Below are 25,372 nucleotides of genomic sequence, written 5' to 3'. Positions count from 1 at the left end.
CCTTTCTTCCTTCCTTCCTCCCTCCCTCCCTCCCTTCCTCCCTTCCTCCCTGCCTTCCTCCCTGCCTCCCTTCCTTTCTTCCTTCCTTCCTCCCTCCCTCCCTTCCTGTTTTGTAGAGACAGGGTCTTGCTATATCATCCAGGCTGGTCTTGAACTCCTAACCTCCAGCCATCCTCCTGCCTCAGCCTCCCAAAATGCTAGGATTACAGGTATGAGCCACTATGGTTGGCCCATTTACTTATTTTCTTTATGCAAGAAACTGTTTGCACTTGGCACCTTTAGTTCTGTGTCCTCATCAAAACCTCGTGCCTCCTCCTTGAGATACTAAGTAGTGTCTGAGTTTTAAAGTTAATGGAAATGTTAACAATTTGAAAAAATATACAGAATTCAACTGAGAAGAGTATTACATATTTTGGAAACTTTAAAATGTATGCACATAAAAAGAAATAAAATCTGCCAGCCGGACGCAGTGGCTCACACCTGTAATCTCAGCACTTTGAGAGGCCGAGGTGGGCGGATCACCTGAGGTCAAGAGTTTGAGACCAGCCTGACCAACATGGCGAAATCCCATCTCGACTAAAAAAATACAAAAATTAGCTGGGCGTGGTGGTGTGTGCCTGTAACCTCAGCTAGTCGGGAGGCTGAGGCAGGAAAATCGCTTGAACCTGGGGGGCAGAAGTTGCAGTGAGCCAAGATCGCACCACTGCACTCCAGCCTGGGCTTTGTTGCCTCCGTCTCATTCATAAATAAATAAATAAATAAATAAATAAAATCTGATCCATGCTACAACATGGATGAACTTGAGGACATTATGCTAAGTGCAACGCTTCATCTATGGAAGGAGGTATGACTCTACCTCTGCGAGGTGCCTAGAATGGGCAAATTCATGGAGATGAAGTAGAAAGGTGGTTGTCAGGGGCTGGGCAAACAGAGGAATAGGGAATTATGGGTTAATGGGGACAGTGTTTCAGTTTGGGATGATGAAAAACTTCTAGAAACAGATAGTGATAGTTACACAACATTGTGAATGTACTTAATGCCGCCCAGGTGCGGCAGCTCACACCTGTAATCCCAGCACTTTGGGAGGCTGAGGTGGGCAGATCACCCAAGGTCAGGAGTTCAAGACCAGCCTGGCTAATGTGGTGAAACCCCATCTTTACTAAAAATACTAAAAATTAGGCCAGGCACAGTGGCTCATGCCTGTAATTGCAGCACTTTGGGAGGCTGAGGCGGGCAGATCACCTGAGGTCAGGAGTTGGAGACCAGCCTGGCCAACATGGAGAAATCCCGTCTCTACTAAAAATACAAAATTGGCCAGGCATGGTGGCGCATGCCTGTAATCCTGGCTACTCGGGCAGCTGAGGCAGGAGAATCGCTTGAACCCGGGAGGTGGAGGTTGTGGTAAGTCAAGACCGCACCATTGCACTCCAGCCTGGGCAACAAGAGCGAAACTCTGTCAAAAAAAAAAAAAAAAAAATTAGCTGGGCATGGTGTTGGGCACCTGTAATCCCAGCTACTTGAGAGGCTGAGGCAGGAGAATTGCTTGAACCCAGGAGGCAGAGATTGCAGTGACCCGAGATTGTGCCACTGCACTCCAGCCTGGGCGACAGAGAGAGACTCCGTCTCAAACAAAAACAAAAACAAGCAGAGAGCCTCAGCACGGGCGAGGATTCAGCCGGGTATGTTTGGAGACCGGTGCTGGCTCGGACCAAGGTCACTTTTGTATCCAAGAGGCCATCTGTGCATGGGATCCCCACCCTTCGTCCCTCTGCAGCTCTGCAGTTTGGCCGGAGAGCCCCTAGAGGGCAGTGTGAGGAAACTGAGCTGGCACTGCTGGGACTTACTTTAAAGGCTGTTCCCTATGGATAGGAAGAAAAAGAGGCTGCAGAAAACTGGAAGTAAGTTCCCTGCACCACAGGAGATTTTGTCTCCTTTCTCGTCTCTCTAGATTTTATTTTTCTGATGACAAAAGTAATAAATGCCATAATTGTAAAGGTTTCACAAATACAGGAAAGAACTGAAAAGGAGACAGCAGATGCTAACATGCTGGGAAATTTCCTCCCATGCTCTGTTCTGTGCACAGGCGCAACAGCCCCCGAATAGCCACACTGCAGACCATCCCTCTGCCATGCACCACTCTGCGTGCTGTGCAGCCACCCCAGCTCTTCTGCCTCCTCTGTGTTTTTCTGAGGGCATTAGTTAGCTGGTAAGATCTTTGTACCACAGGTGATTTTTGTCCCCTTACTCTTCTCCATTTGATTTTATTTTTCTTATTGTAAAAATCATAGATAATACTGGGCATGTAAAATGGTGCAGCTGCTTTAGAAAACGGTCTGGCAGCTCCTCAAATGGTTAAACCTAAAGTCACCCAACCCCTCCCCACCCCCTGCCAATTCCACTGCCAGGGATACACCCAGGAAAAAATGAAAACAGGTCCCTGCAAAATCTCACACACCAATGTTCATTGCAGCATTTGTCACAACTGCCAAACAGTGGCAACAACCCAAATGCCCATCAAATGATGAGAGGATAAACACAATGTGGTCTGTCCATACAATGGAATGCTCAGTCACAGAAAGGAATGAAATTCGGATACACACTGTAACATGGATGAGCCCTGGAAACACGAAAGAAGCCAGTTACACAGGGTCACACATATTATTCCGTTCCTAGGAAAGCCCAGCATAGACAAATCGATAGAGATGGGAAGTATACCAGTGGCTGCTTAGGGCTGGGGAAGGGGAAGTGGGGGTTAGGAGGGTAATAGCTCAAGAATACAGGATTTCTTTTTGACTGTAGTGATGGTTGCACAACTCTGTGAATATACTAAAACCACTGAATTGTAGGCCAGGTGCGGTGGCTCATGCTTGCACTCCCAGCAGTTTGGAAGGCCAAGGCGGGCAGATCACCTGAAGTCAGAAGTTCAAGACCAGCCTGGCCAACATGGTGAAACCCCGTATCTACTAAAAATACAAAAATTAGCCAGGCATGGGGGCACATACCTGTAATCCCAGCTACTTGGGAGGCTGAGGCATGAGAATTGCTTGAACCCGGGAGGCAGAGATTGCAGTGAGTCAAGATTGCGCCACTGCACTCCAGTCAGAGGGACAGAGTGAGACTCTCTCTCCAAAAAAAAAAAAAAACCACTGAATTGTAGAATTTTTTTTTTTTTAACAAGGTATTGCTCTTACCTAGTCTGGAGCACAGTGGTATGACACTGCAGCCTCAAACTCCCAGGCTTAAGCGATCCTCCCATCTCAGCCTCCTGAGAAGCTGGGACTACAGGCACATGCTACCACACCTGGCTAATTTTTTTAGTTTTTGTAGAGATGGGGTCTCACTATGTTGCCCAGGCTGGTCTCAAACTCCTGGCCTCAATCATTTCTCCCACCTCGGCCTTTCAAAGTGCTGGGATTACAGGCATGGGCCACCATACCTGGCCCGAATTGTACATTTTTAATGGATAAATTGAATAGAGTGTGCCTTATATCTCAATAAAGCTGTTAAAAAAAAATAAGTGCTCATGGCTAAGCACGGTGGCTCATGCCTGTAATCTCAGCACTTTGGGAGGCTGAGGCAAGTTGGTCATTTGAGGCCAGGAGTTCGAGACCAGCCTGCCCAACATGGTGAAACCCCGTCTCTACCAAAAACACAAAAATTAGCCAGGCATGGTAGCACACACCTGTAATCCCAGCTATTCAGGTGGCTGATGCACGAGAATCGCTCAGGAGGCAGAGGTTGCTGTGAGCCAAGATTGCACCACTGCATTCCAGCCTGGGCAACAGAGGGAGACTCTCTCGGAATAAGAATAAGAATAAGAATAAGAATAAGAATAAGAATAAGAATAAGAATAAGAATAAGAATAAGAATTGCTCATAATTAAACATTTTAGGAAGTCCGGAAATGCATCTTAAAAGGGGGGAAAGTCTCCTATTATCCCCAAGGAGAGGGACAGAAGTCCTGATGACTGAGATACCCAGCAAAGCAGGAGCTGCGAGCATGTTAAGGAAGGGAGGGAAGATCTTACCCAAGGAGAGATAACAGGAGTCTTCCCTGCCCAACTCACACCCCTGCATCTTCCTCCCTGCAATGACGTCCTCCCATCCACAGGCAAGGACGCCACCTTCTCCCAGCAGTAAGTCTGTCTAGACCCTTGGACCTGTGAGAGTCTCTTCCTTTTGCACCTTCCAAGCATTCACTCACTATTCACAATTCACAATTCCCCATAAGCAAAATCTGTCTATTTTCTCTGCTTTCTTTTCCAGTCTCCCCAGTCGAAACATCTGTGTACTCCATGATGACAGGAGCCAAAGATCTCACTGTGGGAATCTTCCATTGTCCCTAACACGGGGCTGGGCACCTAAAAGGTGCCCACGAAGCACATGTTGATTTTTAGAAGGGAAAGAAAGTACATGTCACCTAAACCAGAAGAAAATCTCCCAACCATGGCTATTTGGATCCAGAGTGTATGTGATGATGACAGTTGCCTTTTGGAACAAAATATAGTACCAGGCTAGGGGACTTGTCTCGTCTTTTTTTTTCCCCCTTTTTTTTTTTTTTTTTTTTTGTGAGACAGGGTCTTGCTCTGTCACCCAGGCTGGAGTACAGTGGTGTGATCTCAGCTTGCTGCAATCTCTGCCTCCTGGGTTCAAATGATTCTCGTGCCTCAGCCTCCTGAGTAGCTGGGACTACAGGCACGTGCCACCACGCCCAGCTAATTTTTATATTTTTAGTACAGACAGGGTTTTACCATGTTGGCAAGGCTAGTCTCGAACTCCTGACCTCAAGCAGTCTGGCCGCCTCAGCCTCCCAAAGTGCTGGGATTACGGGCGTGAGCCACTGCACCAGGCCTTGTTTATTCTTTTCTTCTTAAGTTTGTGATCAGATTCCTACTTCCTCAGGGAGGAGGGGAATACTGTTCCTTAACTGGCTGAGTCAGTGCCGTGCCGGACTGTGGCTGCTGGCCACGTGTGGCTGTTTACATTGAAACTAAAATTACTTGAAATGAAATACAATTTAAAATTCAGCTCCTCGGCTGCACGAGCCATATCTCAGGTGCTCACGAGCCACAGGGCTGGGGGCCGCTGGACTGGATGGTGCAGAGACCGTTTCCATCACTGCAGGAAGCTCTTTGAGCCCCGTGGTTCTCAAGCAGGGGCAACCTACCCCACCTACCCCACCTCCCCTGGGCACAGGCGGCAATGTCCAGAGACCCCGCAACTGGAGCGGGTGCTATGGCATGTAGAGGGTGGGGGGCAGGGATGCAGCTGAATATCCTATAATGTACAAGGTAGAGGCCCCCGCAACAAAGAACAGTCCATCCCCAAATGTTAATAGTGCTGTGATTCAGAATCCTGTCCTGGCCTCCTGTGGTTCAGCCTCGCTGGACAAGCGGGGAGGTGGTAGAAGGAAGTAAGGGGAAATCATTTTATTTAGGAATAAAAATATAGGCTGGGCACAGTGGCTCACACCTATAATCCCAGCACTTTAGGAGGCTGAGGTAGGAGGATTGCTTGAACCTCAGAGTTCAAGACCAGCCTGGGCAACACGGTGAGACTTATTCTTTACCAAAAAATAAAAAAATTAGCTACGGCCGGGCACGGTGGCTCAAGCCTGTAATCCCAGCACTTTGGAGGGGCCGGAGACGGGCCGCGATCCACAAGGTCAGGAGATCGAGGGACATCCGGCGCGTAACACAGTGGAAACCGCCGTCTCTACCTAGAAAAAAAAATACAAAAGAACTAGCCGGGCGAGGTTGGCGGGCCTCCTGATTCAGTCCCAGCTAGACTCGGCAGAGGCTGAGGCAGGAGAGATGACGTAAGCCCGGGAGGCCGGAAGCTATGCAGTGAGCCTGAGATCCGCGGCCACGTTGCTCCATCCTGGGGAGACAGAGCGAGACCGCTCTCAAAAAAAAAAAAAAAAAAAAAAAATTAGCTGAGTGCTGGTGGCACACACCCGTAGTTCAACCGCACTTGGGAGGCTGAGGCGACAAGGATCACTTGACGCCCGAGGAACATGAGGCTGCAGTGAGTCCTGATTGCACTCCGAGGCCTGGGGGAAACAGAGCAAGACTTCTCTCAAAAAAAAAAAAAAAAAAAAAAAAAATGTAAACAAAGCAGATGCAACACATTAACAACAATGTGCTGCATTACACAAATGATTCTATCCCTAAAAAAGTAAGGAAATTTCGCCGCGGCCATGTGCGGTATGGCGTCATGCCGCTTAATCCAGCACTGTTGGGAGACTGAGGCGGGCAATCATTTTTTCTTTGTTGAGGTCAGGTGATTGTCGAGATCCAGTCTCTGTTGTGTTCTGGCCAACATGGTTTTTTGTGAAACCCATATTCTATCTATATTATATAATATATTAAATATATAATAATATATATATAGATATATCATGCCATGGTGTTCTGGTGGCGCGTGCCTTATATTTCTCCCAGTACCTCCAGGGTAGCCCTGAGGCTAGTTTTTGTGTGTTGGGGGTTTTGAGAATCATATATTTTTGAAACCCAGGAGCAGAGGTTGCATTGTGAGTCTAGACTTTGCTGCCACTGCACTTTAATTGTTTGCTGCGGCCCTATAATTTTTGTTGGTTTATTGTAGCAGACTCTGCTCTCTCCAAAAAAAAAAACAATTAAAATTAAGAGTTGTTTTTTGTGGTCCTGCCCCCCCCGCCCGCCCAAAAAAAAATGAGCTAAGGAAATTCTGATATATGCTGTAACGTGAATGAACCTTGAAAACATGGATGCCCTACTGGAAATTAAGCCAGACACAGGACAAAATACTGCAGGGTTCGCATCCATGTGAGGCCCCTTGGAGTCGTAGTTCAAATCCACAGAGACAGAAAGTTAAAATGTGAGGTTAAAATATGATGGTGGTGGTTGTGATGGTTTGCACAACAGTGAATATAGCGTGAATGCACTGCAAAGGGTGGTTGTTTACACTTGAAAGATGGTTGGCTGGGGCGTGGTGGTCACGGCCTGTGAATCCTAGCCACTTTGGGAGGCGTGGTGGATCACCTGAGGTCAGGAGTTTGAGACGAGCCTGCTGGCCAAGTCATTAGTATAAACCCGTCTCTACTTATACAATTACATATAGAATTAAACTGGGCGTTGTGTGGCATGCTGCTATAATCCCATGCTTACTTTTTGGAGGCTGAGCAGTGAGAATTCGCTCTTGAAACCAGGAGGTGAGGTTGCAGTGAGGTCATGAGACTGCGCCACTGTCACTCCATGCTCTGGGCGACAGAGGACACCTTGGTCTAAAAAATAGAGAAAAGAAACGAGGTTATGTGAGTGTATTGTTTGATTGGTGGAGTGTGGGGGTGATGGAAGGAAGAATAAAGGAAGGAAGAGAAGGAAGGAAGGAAGGAAGGAAGGAAAATGATTAACATGGCTACATTTTGTTACGTATATTTTACCACAATAAAAAAAGGAGACAGATGAATGCATAAGTCAAACAGGCCTCGTGCACAGTATCAACAGACGTCACGCAAGCTTTCCGCCCTCCCGACGGCAGAAAGGGTTTCTCTGCCTTGCACGTCTCCAGCATCCTGCACACGCCTCCCTTTTAGGAGCAAAAGGCAAAAATGCTCACTTTTTTTGTCTACCAATCTCAGATTTCCTAGGAAATTGGCAGGTAGGTGAACATTCACTAGCATTCTCTGACAGGAAGTGGCCGAGAGGGCACCGTTCAGTGTCAGGGCTCCGTACCCTGCCTCACTGTTCCTTAGCTACTCCACCTCCCCACTCCTCGAGCCTGGGAAACGAGCCCTGGAAGGCGTCTAGGAACAGCCCCACTTCTGTGTGAGCCTCTGGCTGATGGCCCCCCTCATACACACCTGCAATGAGATATTCCTTCTTTCCTCCAACGTCCAGCGAGACCCCACACACTGCCGAGGAGGGGGCCGTGTAGATAAACTCTATATCCTTCTCAGGCCCTTTGAACATCTGGAAAGACAAGGAGGAGGACATGTAAGCAGAGGGAGGCCGCACAGTCGGGGAATTTCGTTCCCATCCAGAACACCCCGGGCGGCACAATCTGTATCCGGGGTGTAGCCAGCACCAAAGAGGACCGGGAAGTGCAAATTGCATGGGTTAGAAAAGGACTGTTACAGCTGGGCTCAGGGCTCATGGCTGTAATCCCAGCACTTTGAGGGGCTGAGGTGGGCGGATTGCTTGAGGTCAGGAGTTTGAGACCAGCCTGGCCAACGTAGCAAAACCCCATTTCTACTAAAAACACAAAAATTAGCTGAGCGTGGTGGCAAGCGCCTGAAATCCCAGCTACTTGGGAGGCTGAGGCAGGAGAATCCCTTGAACCTGCGAGGCGGAGGTTGCAGGGAGCTGAGATGGCGCCACTGCACTCCAGCCTGGGTGACAGAGTGAGACTCCATCTCAAAAAAAAAAAAAAAGAAAGAAAAAAAAAAGAAAAGAAAAAGACTTTGTATAGCGAAGTGATTCTTTAGAGTCAACTTTTAGTGTGGCAGATCACAGCAGGTGGGCACAAGACTGTCATCTGGAGCGTGACATCCTCAGACAACACCTCTGACCCCTTACCGCCCTGCCCCAATGAGGTCATTTCTGAATCTCTAGGGAGGGGCTTTTGTACCTCCACATGACTCTGGACCACCATGAAGGACCATGACTTTTGCATATTTCCAGGAATTTTTTATTTTTTTGAGATAGGGTCTCACTCTGTTGCCCAGGCTGGGGCTACACTTCAACTTCCCAGGCTCAAGTGATCCTCCCACCTCAGACTCCCGAGTAGCTGGGACTACAGGCGTGTGCCACCATACTCGGCTTTTTTTTTTTTAATTAGTAGAGACGAGGTCTTGCTGTATCACCCAGGCTGGTCTCAAACTCCCGAGCTCAAGCAATCCTCCTGCCTCGGCCTCCCACAGTGCTGGGATTACAGGCATAAGCCACTCCGCCCAACCCATATTTCCAGGAATTTTGATCAAATATTGTCTACTTGATGGCAATGAGAGCCGAGAGGCACCTCAGGAATTAGGACGTAACTCCATGGGACAGAGGAGTTTGCATTCTCAACACCTGACTTACTCACGGCCTTTCAGGAACACACCTGTCCCCCCCGGTGAAGAATGGCATTTTCCCAGCACTCGGGGAGGCTGCTTTTTTGTCCCCGCTGAAGAGTTTCAGTAAGCAAACCCAAATGGAACGGGAGCATGCCTGATGCCAGGACAAATGGTTTTTTGAGAGTGACACTCCAACTTGTACCAAGAAAGGTTATGTTGATGCTGTATTAAATGACATCATTTGCCAAAAGGCTAAAAGCGTTTCCTTGGCACTGACACTGGCCTTTTCACGACCCCTTTATGAGGTCGTAAGAGCAGATCCTCTTTCCTGCTTCATAAAGAAAGAGGCTCAGGCACTGACAGACTAGGTCATCCCCTTAAACTGACATAGATGTGATGATAAAGCATTCTGCTGACCTTCTGATAACACTGATTTTCAACTACTTTTTTTTTTTTTTTTTTGAAATGGAGTTTCGCTCTTATCGCCCAGGCTGGAGTACAGTGGCATGATCTCAGCTAACTGCAACCTCTACCTCCTGGGTTCAAGTGATTCTCTTGCCTCAGCCTCCCAAGTAGCTGGGATCACAGGCGCTCGCCACCATGCCCAGCTAATTTTTTTTTTTTTGAGATGGAGTCTTGCTCTGCTGCCCAGGCTGGAGTGCAGTGGAGCAATCTCAGCTCACTGCAAGCTTTGCCTCCCCGGTTCACGCCATTCTCCTGCCTCAGCCTCCTGAGTAGCTGGAACTACAGGTGCCCGCCACCATGCCTGGCTAATTTTTCTGTATTTTTAGGAGAGATGGGGTTTCACCATGTTAACCAGGATGGTCTTGATCTCCTGACCTGGTGATCCGCCTGTCTCGGACTCCCAAAGTGCTGGGATTACAGGCGTGAGCCACCGTGCCCAGCCATGCCCAGCTAATTGTTGTATTTTTAGTAGAGATGGGGTTTCTCCATGTTGGTCAGGCTGGTCTTGAACTCCTGACTTCAGGTGATCCACCCGCCTTGGCCTCCCAACGTGCTGGAAGTATAGGCGTGAGACACTGTGCCTGGCCTACTTTTTATTTTTAATAACAAAATTAAATATGGATGACTACAACTACTACCATATCACACGGCTGTTCCTCCACCTGCGACATGAATTTTCTTCTCTCTTACAGATCATGTTAGCTACTATCAATGACAACAGTATCACCTCTCCTGCCCCAGGCCAGGCCCTGCCCTCACTGCCACATTTTTTTTTTTTTTTAAATATAGGGTCTCACTCTGTCACCCAGGCTGGAATACAGTGGTGAGATGTTGTCTCACTGCAGCCTCCACCTCCTGGGCTCAAGCAATTCTCCCACCTCAGCCTCCTGATTAGCTGGAACCACAGGCGGGCGCTACCGTGCCTGGCTAGTTTTTTTGTACAGATGGATTTTCACCATGTTGCCCAGGCTGGTCTTGAACTCCTGAGCTCAAGTGATCCGCCCACCTCGGCCTCCCGAAGAGCTGGGATTACAGGCGTGAGCCGTGACGCCCAGAAAGGTTTCTGAAGGAATTGAACTTGTGGGGAACATGTCATCTCCACACAACTTTTCAGGCATTCGAGGATGAAGGGAAATCGGATCTATTTGCAGCTTGATGACCGCATCCTCTGCTCTGCTCCACAGGTGGCCAGATCGTGTTCCAGGGACCCAGGCTCTCTGCCCACCCCAACACCCCACAGCTGTGCCCACAGTGCTGCCCGGGACGCCGGCGGCCACTAATACCTTTATCTGCTTGATCTCATACTGGATCCTCTTGATTGGGTTGCCATAAATGTCGTTTCCAGAGTCCACCTCCTTCTCGCTGACCGCTTTGGCCCTGATCACTGCAAAACACAAGACACAGAGGTGAGGAGAGTTCCCCAAACATGCTCCTGGGGCTAAGGAGAGGGATAAGGTGTCCAGGCCTGCAGGAGGCGCTGGGGGGTTACAGACAGCAGCAAGGTGCCAGGTGGGCAAGGGGCATGGTGATCCCAGCCCCCAGCACGGCATCCCCTCCTCCAAGCTGAGCAGTGATGCCCAGCCTCCTCCTCCTTCCACGATTCTTCAACAAGAATCCCTTCTTTGTTGACAGGGCTCAAGCCAGAAGCCCAGAGTCCCTTGTGACCAGGGCGGTTTCTGTAACAGTGGGAGGCAGTCATTGATTTGACTGAAGCTCATCTGTTGATATCATGCTTGAGTGCTTTTGGCTTTTTTTTCCTTCTCTCCCGTGGGTACTCACTGGTGGCTGGGGCAAGCAGGTACACCACTGAACTGACCCGCAATCCCACACATTCCGTGAAGGATGGGACATTTCCCCACCCTCTAGCCACTGCCTATTGGAAACAAACTTTTCTGGGCCGAGGGCAAAGTGAGAGTTACCCACCTTAAAGGCGCCTTAAAAGTACCCGGCATATTTAGGTTTGGGGGTCTTACATCTGGAAAAGTCTGTCCAGCTGTTCTGACCTGGAAAATGTTCTATGAGTAATTTTTTTTTTTTAGATGGAATCTTGCTCTGTTGCCCAGGCTGGAGTGCAGTGGCACAATTTTGGCTCACTGCAATCTCTGCCTCCCAGGTTCAAGTGATTCTCCTGCCTCAGCCTCTCCAGTAGCTGGGATTACAGGCGCTTGTCACCACATCTGGTTAATTTTTTTTTTTTTTTTTCAGACGGCGTCTCACTCTGTCGCCCAGGCTAGAGTGCAGTGGCATGATCTCGACTCACAGCAACCTCTACCTCTTGGGTTCAAGAGATTCTTCTGCCTCAGCTTCCCAAGTAACTCGGATTACAGGCAGCTGCCACCACACCCAGCTAATTTTTGTATTTTTAGTAGAGACAAGGTTTTGCCATGTTGACCAGGCTGGTCTTGAGCTCCTGACCTCAGGTGATCCACCTGCCTCGGCCTCCCAAAGTGCTGGGATTATATGTGTGAGCCACAGTGCCCAACCTTAAGTTTTGTATTTTTAGTAGAGACAGGGTTTCATCACGTTGGCCAGGCTGTTCTCAAACTCCTGACTTCAAATGATCCACCTGCCTCGGCCTCCCAAAGTGCTGGGATTACAGGCGTGAGCCACTGTGCCAGGCCTGGGCGATTCTTTGCAGTAAGACAGATTCTATCAGGGGCACAACAGGGGCAGGATCAGAAAGTTTCACCCAAAGGAGACATCAGCAGGCACACTGGCAGACCCAAGGGACAGATGCTGAGGAAGGACAAACATAAGGAAAGAAGAGCCCAGCTAAGCCACAACCAAAGAGGAAGGAGATGAAGAAGAGGCAGGGCTGGGGCAATTCCAGAATATTCTGGAGCCTGAGGTTGCTGACAGGCCATGCAATGCAGGGCTTCCTCCTAGCAATTAAGCCAGGACTCTGTTCTGCTCCTGGTAACCTGAGGACAAGCAGATGGGTAATTCATGCGGTCACTCAGGCAGGGTTGGGTAGAACCCTCCCTTTTTTAATTTCAAGGTCATTAGTTGGTGACATGGTCTGTTTTAATGGCTTTAAAAGCTTTGCCCTCCCAAACTCAGCTATTCAGGGTCACTCTGGGTAAGTGCTATGTTAGGGTGGATATGAGCAAAACAGAGAGGAAAGGAGCAGACCATGCCAGGCTCCAGGCAGCCTCCCAGCCCCAGCCCCGGCCCACATGCTCAGCTCAAATCTCTTGGAACCCCTTAGGCAGGGCTGTCTCTTCCCACAGGGGCATGGAGGCCCACAGACTCCCTCTGTATCCATGCCCTCGGGCCCCAGCACTGCTCTCTGGATCCCAGGCTCGCACCAGAGTCCCACGCCATAGCCCCACTGCCCCGCCTGGGCACAAACCCCATTCTTCTTTCATCTTCTGTTGGAGCTGAGTCACGACTGGCCAAGGCCACAGGTTCCTGTTTCCCAGGCTAAGCCAGGCCTCATCCTGAAAAGCCACATCTAGGAAACGTCTCCCGGCAGGCCACACCGGAACAGAGGGCTTTGCCCTGACGGCCCCCTATTTCCAGTGCCCTCCCAACCATCCTCTCATCCACTGACACCAGCTGTCTTTTTATATTCACGTTCCTTTCTGCTCAAACATCATCCTTGGCTGCTCCCTGCCACTCCCCATAAAATATGAGAGCCTTTGCAACCTGAAGTCAGCCAGGGGACTCGGCTGCTGTGCCCAACACTCCCTACCCGTGCTCCTGCTATTCTACCAGTTCATAATACTCCCCAGCCCTGACCACGCCCAGGTGCATCCATACCTCTGAACAGGCAAGTTTCTTTCCTTTTTTTTTTTTTGAGACAGAGTCTTACTCTGTCACCCTCCAAGGCTGGAGTACAGTGGTGTGATCTCAGCTCACTGCAACCTCCGTCTCCCGGGTTCAAGTGACTTTCCTGCCTTAGCCTCCCAAGTAGCTGGGATTACAGGCATGCACCACCATGCCTGGCTAATTATCATATATATTTTTTTGAGACAGAGTTTCATTCTTGTCGCCCAGGCTGGAGTGTAATGGCTCGATCTCGGCTCACTGCAACCTCTGCCTCCCGGGTTCAAGCAATTCTCCCGCCTCAGCCTCCTGAGTAGCTGGAATTATAGGTACCTGCCACCTTGCCAAGCTTTTTTTTTTTTTTTTGTATTTTTAGTAGAGACGGGGTTTGGCATGTTAGCCAAGCTGGTCTTGAACTCCTGACCTCAAGTGATCCACCCACCTTGGCCTCCCAAAGTGCTGGGATTACAGGTGTGAGCCACCGTGCCCAGCCTGAACAGGTAAGTTTCTTCTGCCGCAAATGCCATCTCCCTCTCTCTGCCTGGAGAACTTCTCTTCATCCTTCAAGACCCAGCTAAAATAGCCCTTTTCTGTCTTCCTCTGGGAAATCCTGTCCTTCTGTAGCACTTGGTATATTCACCATCTCTTTTCCATCCTGCTGTCAATTCCTGCACACCTGTCTGCTCAGGGCCCTGGGAGGTCCTAACAGGTTGAGGCTAGATTCTGACTGCAGAACAGGTGGTGCTCACTGTTTGCCAGATGGAGCTGAGATGATGCTGACAACTTTGGGCTGGTGGCCCAGGTGCAGTTTGTCCTCAGCTCTCTCGCTCCCTGCCTAATCTATATACCTTATAACAATGCTGCACCAAAAAACGTTTATGCAATTCGGTCAGTGTGCCAGATGAACTTGGTCAAAGTTTACGTTTCATGTAGCAGAGTCACCAGTTCAAAAGCAAACCAGGGCTGGGCACGGCAGCTCACTCCTATAATCCCAGCACTTCAGGAGGCCAAGGCGGGCAGATCACTTGACGTCAGGAGTTGGAGACCAGCCTAGCCAACATGGTGAAACCCCATCTCTACTAAAAATACAAAAATCAGCCAGGTGTGGTGGCAGGTGCCTGTAATCCCAGCCACTTGGGAGGCTGAGGCAGGAGAACTGCTTGAACCCAGGAGGTGAAAGTTGCAGTGAGCTGAGATCGTGCCACCACACTCCAGCCCGTGCAACAGAGTGAGATGCTGTCTTTAAAAAAAAAAAAAAGAAGAAGAAGAAGGCCGGGCGCGGTGGCTCACGCCTGTAATCCCAGCACTTTGGGAGGCCGAGGCGGGCGGATCACGAGGTCAGGAGATCGAGACCATCCTGGCAAACACGGTGAAACCCCGTCTCTACTAAAAATACAAAAAAATTAGCCGGGCGTGGTGGCAGGCGCCTGTAGTCCCAAGCCGGCCTTTACTACAGTCTACTGAATTCTGTATGTTATTTTGGAAATTTCTGGAGCTGCTTTTCTTTTTTTTTGTTTTTTTTTTTCTGTTTTTTTTTAAGATGGAGTCTTGCTCTGTCATCAGGCTGGAGTGCAGTGGTGCAATCTTGGCCCACTGCAACCTCCACCTCCTGGGTTCAAGCAATTCTCCTGCCTCAGCCTCCCAAGTAGCTGGGATTACAGGCACGCACCACCATGCCTGGCTAATTTTTTGCATTTTTTTTAAGTAGACACGGGGTTTTACCATGCTGGCCAGGCTGGTCTTGAACTCCTGGCCTCGTGATCCGCCCACCTCCCAATGTGCTGGGATTACAGGCGTGAGCCACAGTGCCCGGCCTTGGAGCTGCGTTTCAATGGTCCCCTATGCTGCACAACGCTTAACGTACAATAGGCACCCAATAAGCATGTCACTGGAGTTTAGAAAATAAGCAAAGATTACTTAAAAACGGCCAAAATGTTGCATCCTACCCTGGGCATTGAGGTTCACATGTTGTTCTCTTACAAAAATGCCTAAGGCTCCCAGGTGGCAGCTGGGCACTTGTTTGAAGGAGGCAGCAAGAGACAGAGATCTTGCATTCACCCCGGATGGCTGGGTGATCTTTGAGAAGTTCCTTGACTTCATTGAGCCACAGTTGTTCACACCTAAGACGGAGACGATGACAACAGTCCTGACACTTCACGAGTTCATGGTGATTGCTACAGGAGCTGGTGTGGAGCCTGCGGTGCCCGGGAACTCATGTGCGTATGGTTCAGGACCATGAGCATCACAGAGATAAGCAAGGCAAATTCTCCCACTCCCGTGGGTGAGGCATTGGGACGATGGCATCACGCTACTCAGGTACAGAGACCTCGTCCTGGTCAGCAGGTCACAGAGTCTCGATTTGATGCAACTTCCCAATGTGCTAGCTTTGCCTGGGGGCTGCAGATTATACACTTCCCTCCTTTAAAGTGTCAGAAAAGAGGAGGCTGGTTGAATCAAAGGTCCAGGGTAGCCACGTAGAGTTAGGACTAGAAAAAGAACTGGCGAGAAGGCCACCAGATGCCTGCAGGGAAGTGGGGGTGAGGGGCCTGGAGGAGCAGAGCCTGAGGGTATCCCCATCTCCACTGGGCTGCTTTAGTCTGCCCCTGGGGAACAGAATTCCGATTCTTCAGGGTCTCTTTAAATTGGGGGTGGGCACCTCCTCCCCCACTTTGCAAAATGAGAAATTACGTGAAAGAAGGAAAATGGGAATGAAGAGAGGCAAAGAAGGACTAGCTCCACAGCAACCTTCCCCAAAGCACCAGCCGCAGACACGAAGGAGAGGGGCCGGTTGACAGCTTTGATTAGTGCACACCGGTTGGCACAGCGGGATCTGTACCGCCGACCTGCTCAGAGCAGCGGGTACCTGTTGGGGGTTGTTGCCCAGAGGCGACAGCAGGTGGTGAGAGGGTCCAGGGTGGATCCTGTATGTATGCAGAAGGCCTGGCCTGGGAGGAGCATCCAATCCCGGCAAGGCGACAGACGATGGACAGGAACGCAGAGAAGGAGAGTTTCCAGTGGCCAGTGGTGGACAGAGGAGGAGGGAGACAGAGCTCTCCAGAACACATTTCCATGCCAATAGCAATGGTCTGCACTCTGGGCTCCAGGATGGACCACCAGGACTGTAGGGGAAAGAAGGCCACTCCAAAGGAGGGAGGGCCTCTCTGAGTCCAGACCATGTGAAGAACAGAGCTGGGGAAATCGAAAAGACATAAGGAATCTGGGAAGAAATGAAAATCATGGCACAGACACGTTTACTGACCACCTACTGGGTGCTGGGCCTGGTGTTAGGCACTGGGGCAGGGTAGGGGGGTGTCAGCTCATCTCCTGTCCATGCCCCGAAGAGGGGACTGCTCTGTTCCTCTGCCCCTTCCCCAAGGAGCCAGAGGCAAGCTGCAAGAGGGGGGAGTCTTTATAAAGATTCTCGTTCTAACTGCCCTGAGCCCCAAAACCACGGCCTCTCCCTGAGCGTCTCAGATTTCGTTTTTCCTTCTTTCCCTTCTGCTGTGAACACAACATCTGGGTTTGAGATCAAGGGTGATACACTGGCTGATGAATTCACTGCCAGATGCCGGCTACTGGAATGTACAACCGTCGGCTGAATTCAAAGCACACACAACCGCAGGGTCCCCACCCCCACCCCTCCGGCCCAGGACACCACATGATGTCACCTCCCCCCCTGCAAAAACAATCCCTCGCGCACTCGCGCACTCGCCAGAGTGGAGACGGAAAAGAACTGGGTGGGCGGAAAACCAAGGTCGCGGCAGACGATCCAAAGAGGATGGGCTACGGTCAGACTTCGAGAATCGCAACGGCCCCTGGAAAACCATGAGGCCGCACTGGCTGCTACTCTCGGACAGGAGCAGACAGTGAAGGCGGCTTACGGGAGAACCTGGTGTCACCAGCATGGGCCAGGGCCAAAGGCTGGCCTGAGGGGCGGCACCCTCCAGACTCCAGCCACGCCAGCCCCAGGCAGAGACGACAGGGCTTCTGTGGCACGGTCCTCTCTTGTTCTCTCTCCTTGGTGTCCCCTCTGCTGCCATCAACATGTGGGTCCTGCATCCTCATGTCCCCTTCACACACCCACCAACACCTTTCCAATCCTACTGTGTCCACAGAAGCACTACGGAAGTTCCCGCGGAAAATAAGAACAAGCTATGCCCACAACTGGGGGAGGGAGCCAGACCCCAAAAGGAAATTACCTCAGAAGGCCGGGTGCAGTGGCTCACACTTGTAATCCCAGCACTTGGGAGGCCAAGGCGGGCGGGTTGCTTAAAGCTAGGGGTTCAAGACCAGCCTGAGTAACAGAGCAATACCTCATCTGTTAAAAAACAAACAAAAAACAAACAAACAAACAAACAAAGCCCACAAAAATTAGCTGGGCGTGGCGGCATATGACTATAGTTCCAGCTACTCAGGAGAATTGCATGAACCTAGACGTTCAAGGCTGCAGTAAGCTATGAACGCACCACTGCGCCTTGGTCCTGGGTGACAGAAGGAGACCCTGCCTTTGAAAGAAAAAGAAAATTGCCTCTAAGAAATGCATTTATTCCACACTCATTGAATTCTCTTTATTATCTTGCCAGGGCCCAACTGCTCGCTGGAGGAATCCCACGTGCTATGTGTATAAATATACCATATAGAACATTTCCACTTGAGCCACTCTGCCGGGCCCCCAGGCCCAGGTTTGGGACAGGCAAACCAGTGGACATCAACACCCAACCTCTAGACCGCTCACAGCCTCTTCCCAGGGCGCTCCACACCCTGTAATAGCACAGCGCCCATCTTGGCTGAGGGACGCGCTCAGGCAGAAGGTGGCCCACTGTCCCTCAAAGTCACCTGTCTGCCCAGACGAGGTGCAGGGATCCCTGGGACTCAGAAACACATTCGGCTGCTAAATACACAGTCAAAACCCAGCCCGATCATCTGCGCCTTGCGTGCGAGCTGACTTGGACTGGGAGGGTTTGCTCTGTATCACCAGAGGGCACTGGCCCTCCCAGCCGTCCACCCTCTTCTGCAGGCTCCAGCTTCCACCTGGGGAGGGGCGCCCACAGGACCCGCACTGGCAGGAAAAGCGCCTCCCTCCCCTCTGTCCTGTTCTGCTCATGGCCCAGCAGAGAATGCCAAGGAGTCCCCACGCTGTGAACATTGGTCATTCCTGGGAGTCAGGTGGGGGCTTCAAACACGTGTCAAATACCCTACTGGTCCAAATCACCAGTGGGTGGGGGGCATTCTGATGCTGCAGCTGGGTCAGAGTCAGCCCGGAGCACCCACAGTGGCAATGAAGACCAGTGGCCGCTGCATCCCAGGGACCAGCCCTGGAGGACTCCACACTGCCTAGATGCAAATACAGTCTGCAGGCCGGAGCTGCCGACGTCTTCTGAGCGTCATTTGGTTCATTTGCCTCTGGGTGGAATTGCATGCCAATCATTTCAGACGAATTATAAAAGAAACAATTCTCTCTCCCAGATGAAACCCAACCTCCACTTACTCCTGGGCAGGATCCAATGGCAGTTGCAGGTGGACTCAGCTCTGTTCATTTACTGGGGAAGGACTGTGACGTTCCATGCCTCCTGTCTAAACTCTCCAGAAAAGTGGGGTACCATGAGTGCCAACATCTGCACCCTCAAATCACACAGCTAGTAAAGCCCTTGCTAATGTTTGTAACTATAACTTGCGTTGCCATTCAGGGTGAGAGTCTCTTGTCCTTTCGGGTGGATGTGACGACACCACATGGCTGGTCAATCTGGCTGGGGCTGCTTGACCACTGACTTTTTTTTTTTTTTTGAGATAGAGTTTCGCTCTTGTTGCCCAGGCTGGAGTGCAATGGCATGACCTCGCCTCACTGCAATCTCCGCCTCCTGGGTTCAAGCGATTCTCCTGCCTCAGCCTCCGGAGTAGCTGGGATTACAGGTGCCCACCACAATGCCCAGCTAATTTCTTTTTTTTTTGTATTTTTAGTAGAGACGGGGTTTCACCACGTTGGCCAGGCTGGTCTCGAACTCCTGACCTCACGGGATCCACCCACCTTGGCCTCCCAGAGTGCTAGGATTATAGGCGTGAGCCATCTGGCCTGGCCTGACCATTTTGATTAATATGTCTAAAGCGCCAGTTGAGCGTGTACCAGGGCCCCTCTGCCCCAGCCGCCCCCAAGATCAGAGTCTGAAAAGGGAGGTGAAGCCCCTTTCCCCACTTCTGGTGTCTACACCCTCAGCTCGGGACAGATGTCCAGTAACACAGCTGTGGCCCTGCCCTGCGACTACTGTAATCAATGTCTGTATTTCTCATAGTCCTGCTCTCAGATCACTGTAGGATCCATAAATGTTTGTGTGCAACGAATCTGGGATCATAGTAAAGACCACTTAGAAACATGGAAGTTCTCCATTCAGGCAGCACCTCCTTTTAGCAGGATAGGGCTGACCTCGCCAGCTGAGGCGGCAGAAGTGGCCACAGACGCTGCCAGGGATGGCAGATGGTGATCCAGGAAGGGGCTGTGCTCACAAGGACCCCAAATTTGCTCTAGTCCTCTAGGTTTGGAGGCTACGCCTCTTCCTACGGAAATGCATGGGGCGCAGGCGCACAGGGCAAGGCTGAGTAGCCAGGAAGTGTCACAAGGGTTGTGAGGTGACAGTGAGGGTTAGCTGGTCCAGCTCACCTTCGGCTTCTGGCCTCAAGTGACACAGCCGGGGGCCCTCGGTGGACAGTCCGAGGGTCTCCCCCGAGCACTGGGCTCTGCCCTTCCTCGGCCCCTTCATGCCGGCCCCTTCTGGCCAGTGGTGTGTCAGACCTCCTCCCAGTTCACTCCTTTTAGGGAAATGAGCAGAAAAGGGGGCTGTGACTTGGTAATTAAAAACAGCCCTGTGGTGCTGGGCGGGACCCAGGCTCTTCCCGCCCTGCAGCTGCTGCAGAGGCCAGACCCACCCTCAGGTCCTCCAACCTCCTCGGTCCCCAGAAGCCAGCAATGGGGCCTTCTGGGGAGCAGGCAAGACCTCAGCAGAGGGGGCAGCATAGGAGCACACTGGGCACCTGTCCCCAGTGGAGGGTACAGACACTGGAAGTGAGGACACGGGGCACCACCTCCCTTTCCAGACTCTGACCTTGAGAGTTTGTGGGTGGCTGGGACAGAGGAGCCCCAGGTCCACCCTCAGTGGTGACTTGCAGCTCTGGAGCAGGGCAGGACCGTGACATCCAGGGTGAGGACAGAGGACTTGGCCCGCATGACTCAGGCCAGGGTGAGAAATGCCTGGAATGACAACTACTCAGAAAAGATGTTTTGTTGTGGGCGGGGGGTGGGAGGGAGGGTTGGGCAGAGAAGATAACAGGGCACACAACAGAGATCAGGGGACAGAAGCACAGCCTCAGCACTGGCCACACCACCTGCCAGCGGGCACCTGGGGGTGTTCCAGGCCTCGCCCTGCCAGGGAACGCTCCCTCCCCGGCTGCCCAAGGTTTTAGCGCACGTGAGCTGCTGGCCACTGAGTGCCCGTCTCCATGGAGACCAGCTCTCCCATCTCACTTCCTGCCCATTCGTTTTGGCTCCCCCTTGGGGAACTCGAGTGAAGCAGCATCCATCAGAACACCCCAGCCTCGCAGAGCTAAGCCGCACTCTCTGCCCAGCCTTCCTGCTGCCCTCCCCACCCCAGGGCCCTGCTCCCTCCTTCTGCAGCCCTGGGAGGACCTCCGGCCCACGTCCTGCTGCCCTCCCTTTCCCTGGTGGGCCAGCAGGTCTCATGCCAGAGCCTCTGGCTGGGCTCGGCCCTTCCCATTCACGTGCTGCTGAATCACTCGAAAAAAATGCACCGACCCTGGGAGGATTTGCTGAGAACAGGGCGGCTTTGTGGAGGGAAGTGCAGCTCTGCATTTTCTCCGCCAAGACCCACGGAAGAGCCAAGCTCAGCCCTGCAACCCCCAGGCAGAGCTGGAGCAGGAACAGGAGCAGGACCGTGCAGGGCAGGAGGCAGAGGGAGCTTGGAGAGGCACCGAGGGAACCCCCACCCGTCCCTGCAATCCGCCCCCCAATAACGGCTGAGCAGGGGGCCAGGGTGACAGCTCTATAGCCAGGGGCAGCAGCAGATTCTCTCCTCGTGCTGTTGCTGGGGGGCTGCAGCTCGCTGCATTTCTCAGGAGACAGAAACAGGGACATGAAGGCTGGAATCCCGGGGACTACACACCCAGGAGAGAATGAAAGCGGGGGGCTGGTGTCCCCACTCCCCTTTCCCTTCCTCCTCAGCACAGCCTCAAAAACAAGCCCCATGCTGAGCGGCCCCCAGCCTTCCTGAGCTTGTCCTGGGGGGTGTGCGTCTGTGTAGCCCCGTCTCCAGCTGTAGGATTCGGCCTGGGCTGTCACGGCAGTTGCAAGTGCAGGCTGCACCCCAGCCCTCTGCCCCGTGTCTTCTTGGAGGTCTCGATATAAGCTCCTTGCCATTTGTACTCATTGGAAGAATGACCGCAGGTCAGGGAGGGTGCTCTGCCCACCCCTCCACTCTAAAAACCCTATATCCCTTTGTCTTACGTGTCTGAGATCCTGGTCACACAGGGCTTGGGGTGGAAGGGAGATTTGTGAGGAGAAAAGACGGATCCCCCAGGGCAGTTCCCAGTGTGGGGTCACATCCAAAACCCGACTGGCCAGCAGGTTGGGGGAGAGCAGGCCAGGAGGTGAACAGCTGGCACCTGCCAGACCCAGCCGGCCTCCCCCAGCCCATGGACAGCTGACCTCAGCAGCAAGCACAAGCGACGCTGCTGCTCCCCCTCCAAGCCTCACAGACAAACGGGGCAACCCATGCACCACTGCTCAGCCATGGGGGCCTTCCTGGGTCCCTGTGGTTTGGGGAGAAGAATCCACAAGGCAGGGAGCAAAGAAGAGCCCAGAGGACGAAGGTTCCAGCAAAAGCAGAGTGAGGCGGGAACACGGAAGCTGTCCCCCGAGGGTGGGAGCAGAAGCACCAAACCAAAGCAGAGCTCTAGAAGGTGCGAAGTGTTCAGAGCAGGAGAACCGTGCGGGGTGCCGGAAAGTGCTTTAGGAGGATGAAGCTGAACATGGCCACCACATCCGGGGTCCTCACCACTGCTGGCATGGCAGTGCTCTGTGGAAACCTCAGGAGCCCCACACCCTTCCGGGTGGCTCCATCCCTTATTTTACAGTCAAATGGAGGCTGGGCAAGGGCTGGGGTGTGAGTCCAGGGGGCACCCCTGAGCCCGCCAGCATAGCCCTATGAGGTACCTGGCACTTCGGGGAGGATTTAGGCTCACAAGGCAGGGGGTGGGCCCTGTGCACCTGTGTCCAGAATAGGGGCGGTGGGAAGAGAGATGCTGGAACCCGGGTGTGAGGGGCAGGAGGTGGAGGGCCAGGCCTTGGAGGAAGTGCAGAAACCTTAACACTCTCCCAGGTCACCGAGCTGTTGGCAAGTGGCAGAGCCAGGGCTCCAACCCCGGCAGTAGGGCTCTCACCAGCTCCTGGTGGAGGCATGGGATGGGGTGAGTCAGGGGAGGCTGGAGGCTGCCCCACGGGCCTTTCCACCACAGTCCAGCTGTGCCAAGGTGACCAAGAGGGGAGGGGAACACAGGTGCTGCCAGGCCCTGGGATGGAAAGTCACCTATGACATTTCCGTAAGAATCACTGGAAGGCCAGGGTTTTGGGTGTGGGCGTCCTGGAGAGCTGTTTTAGTGCCCACGCCAATGCCCCAGTTAAAGAACCAGCCCGTCCCCTTAGCCTTCTGCAGGACAGGTGGGAAAGGGCCGGGTGTCTGGTCCTGCTGCCATGGGACAGTGTAGGTGTGACCGTCCAGGCAGAGATGAGTCACCCTCCACCCTGTCTCACTGCCTGTCTCCACACCTAGTTTTAGCTCAAGTGTGGCCAAGAAGGGGCAATTCCTAACCTAGAACACACGGGTCACAAATACTACCTTTGAAAACAGAAACGAGAATAACCCACTCAAAGCCAGGCTGGTCCCCCCATCAGACCATGGCTTCCAGGCTAAGGCATGAAGACCTTGGCTACTCAATGTTTGGGCCCCATTGTGGCCATGGCTTTTAACTCAGTCATCCCCTAACATCCTCTCTGCCCTCTCAGACAGAGGTGATGTTACAGTGACAGGCGGCTACGCTCCAGGTCTCCATATGCAAAAAATAGCTGGACACAACGCAAGTGCAGAAACAGCAGGAGCACAGTGACACCCTGCCCCGAGAAATCCATGTGGCTTTTGAGAAACAGCAGCCCTCCTGACCCCCAGCTTCCTTCTTAATCATGTTGAGCCTACAGCAAATTGTGGAGTGACTTTGCAACCCTAGCCCATGACATTCTGGAACCAGAGGATAGATACAAACCAGGCTAAGATCAAAATTTGCTTTTTTTTCCCCCTAAGATAGGGTCTCTGTCACTCAGACTGGAGTGCAGTGGCGCAATCACAGCTCACTGCAGCCTCGACCTCCCAGGCTCAAGGGATCTTCCCACCTCAGCCTCCCTCGTAGCTGGAACTATAGGTGCAGCCCAGTGTGCCTGGCTACTTTTTGTTTTTACAGAGACACAGTCTCACTATGTTGCCCAGGCTGGTCTCAAACTCCTGGGCTCAAGCCATCCACCTGCCTCGACCTCCCAAAGTGCTGGGATTACAGGTGTGAACCACCATGCCGGGCCCCAAATTTTCTCTACTTGGCCTCAAGCAGAAAGCCACAGACAACAGAGACCTAAGCTACTCGTGATTAAAAAACCCAAAAGCAAAAACAAAAAGTCTTGTGGGTTGCTGCTCCCACCCCGTCCGAATCAGCATAATGCTTGTTGGTTCCACGAGCTCCACGTTCTCCAGGGAAGCCCGGCTTGAGTTTCTCAGAGGCGTGCACTTGGGGTCCCGCTGGGCACCTCGCCCCACACAGCCACAGTTCCAGCTGTTATTCACTCATCACCTGCGTCCTCCACCAGAACGGGAGTCCTATGGTTCCATGTGCGTGGCTCACTGCTCATCTCTAGTGACTAAGACAGTGTCTAGGACTCATATCTGTACATTTATTTATTTATTTTGAGATGGAGCCTCCCTCTGCCCCCAGGTTGGAGTGCAGTGGTGCAATCTCAGCTCACTGCAACCTTTGCCTCCTGGGTTCAATTAATTTTCCTGCCTCAGCCTCACGAATAGCTGGGATTGCAGGCGTGCGCCACCACGCCCGGCTAATTTTTGTATTTTTAATAGAGAAGGGGTTTCGTCACATGTTGGCCGGGCTGGCCTTGAACTCCTGACCTCAAGTGATCCACCCACCTCTGCCTTCCAAAGTGCTGGGATTACAGGTATGAGCCAACGTGCCTGGCCTCGTATTTGCAAATTAAATATTTTGTAAGAGCAGGTCAATCTTTTCTGGGGAAAAGGGTAAAATAGGAAAAAAAAAAAAAAAAAAAGCAATAAATGGGATCTTTCCCACACCTACATCCCAGCTGTGCCAAAAGCACTTTTTGATATCCAGTCTTTTGAGTCAAATGCATCAGAGATATAGTCCTCTTTTTGGAAACAAGCACGAAACGGGAGAAGCTATGATCATACACACGATGAGGATATGCCGCGGTGAAAATGAGTAAGAGAGGCGTTTGTGTGATGTGGATGAATTCAGTAACCATGCTGAGGCCAAAAAGCCTAGCTTCCAAAAGACCCCACAAAATATCCTTTTTATAAAGTTCAAAACCGAGTAAAACTAAACACTATGTTTAGCACACATGTATGGATAAAGATAGGGAGGGCCAAACCCCAAGTTCAGCAGGTATACCTTTTGTTTCTTTTTCTTTCTTTCTTTTTTGAGATGGAGTCTCGCTCTCTCGCCCAGGCTGCAGTGCAGTGGTGCAATCTCGGCTCACTGCAACCTCCACCTCCTGGGTTCAAGCAATTCTCCTGCCTCAGCCTCCTGAGTAGCTGGGATTACAGGTGCTGCCACCACGCCCAGCTAATTTTTTGTATTTTTAGTAGAGACGGGGTTTCACAACGTTGGCCAGGCTATTCTCAAACTCCTGACTCTCAAACTCCGATCCACCAGCCTCGGTCTCCCAATGTGCTGGGGTTACAGGCGTGAGCCACCGCGCCCAGCATCTTTGTGTTGCTGAGACAGGGTCTTGCTCTGTCACCCAGGTTGG

At 51.8% G+C, this 25,372-nt stretch overlaps 1 protein-coding gene across 2 annotated transcripts in view; it reads right to left on the bottom strand.

Moving 5' to 3' along the window:
- TIMP2 (TIMP metallopeptidase inhibitor 2) overlaps positions 1-25,372 on the bottom strand; it is a 75,578-nt gene that overhangs the window by 12,044 nt on the left and 38,162 nt on the right. For both annotated transcript variants that reach the window (XM_017879359.1, XM_017879358.1), the window contains 2 exons: positions 10,785-10,885; positions 7,843-7,951 (listed from right to left, as the gene is read on the bottom strand). In XM_017879359.1, the coding sequence (XP_017734848.1) occupies positions 7,843-7,951 (109 nt within the window). In that variant the 5' untranslated portion in view covers positions 10,785-10,885. The remainder of the gene's footprint in view (positions 1-7,842; positions 7,952-10,784; positions 10,886-25,372) is intronic.

This window comes from Rhinopithecus bieti, unplaced genomic scaffold (genome assembly GCF_001698545.2).
Source record: "Rhinopithecus bieti isolate Rb0 unplaced genomic scaffold, ASM169854v2 scaffold_9899, whole genome shotgun sequence".
NCBI classification, from domain to species: domain Eukaryota; kingdom Metazoa; phylum Chordata; class Mammalia; order Primates; family Cercopithecidae; genus Rhinopithecus; species Rhinopithecus bieti.
Note: the sequence above shows the minus strand (reverse complement) of the source record. Positions and strands in the feature narration are given on the sequence as shown.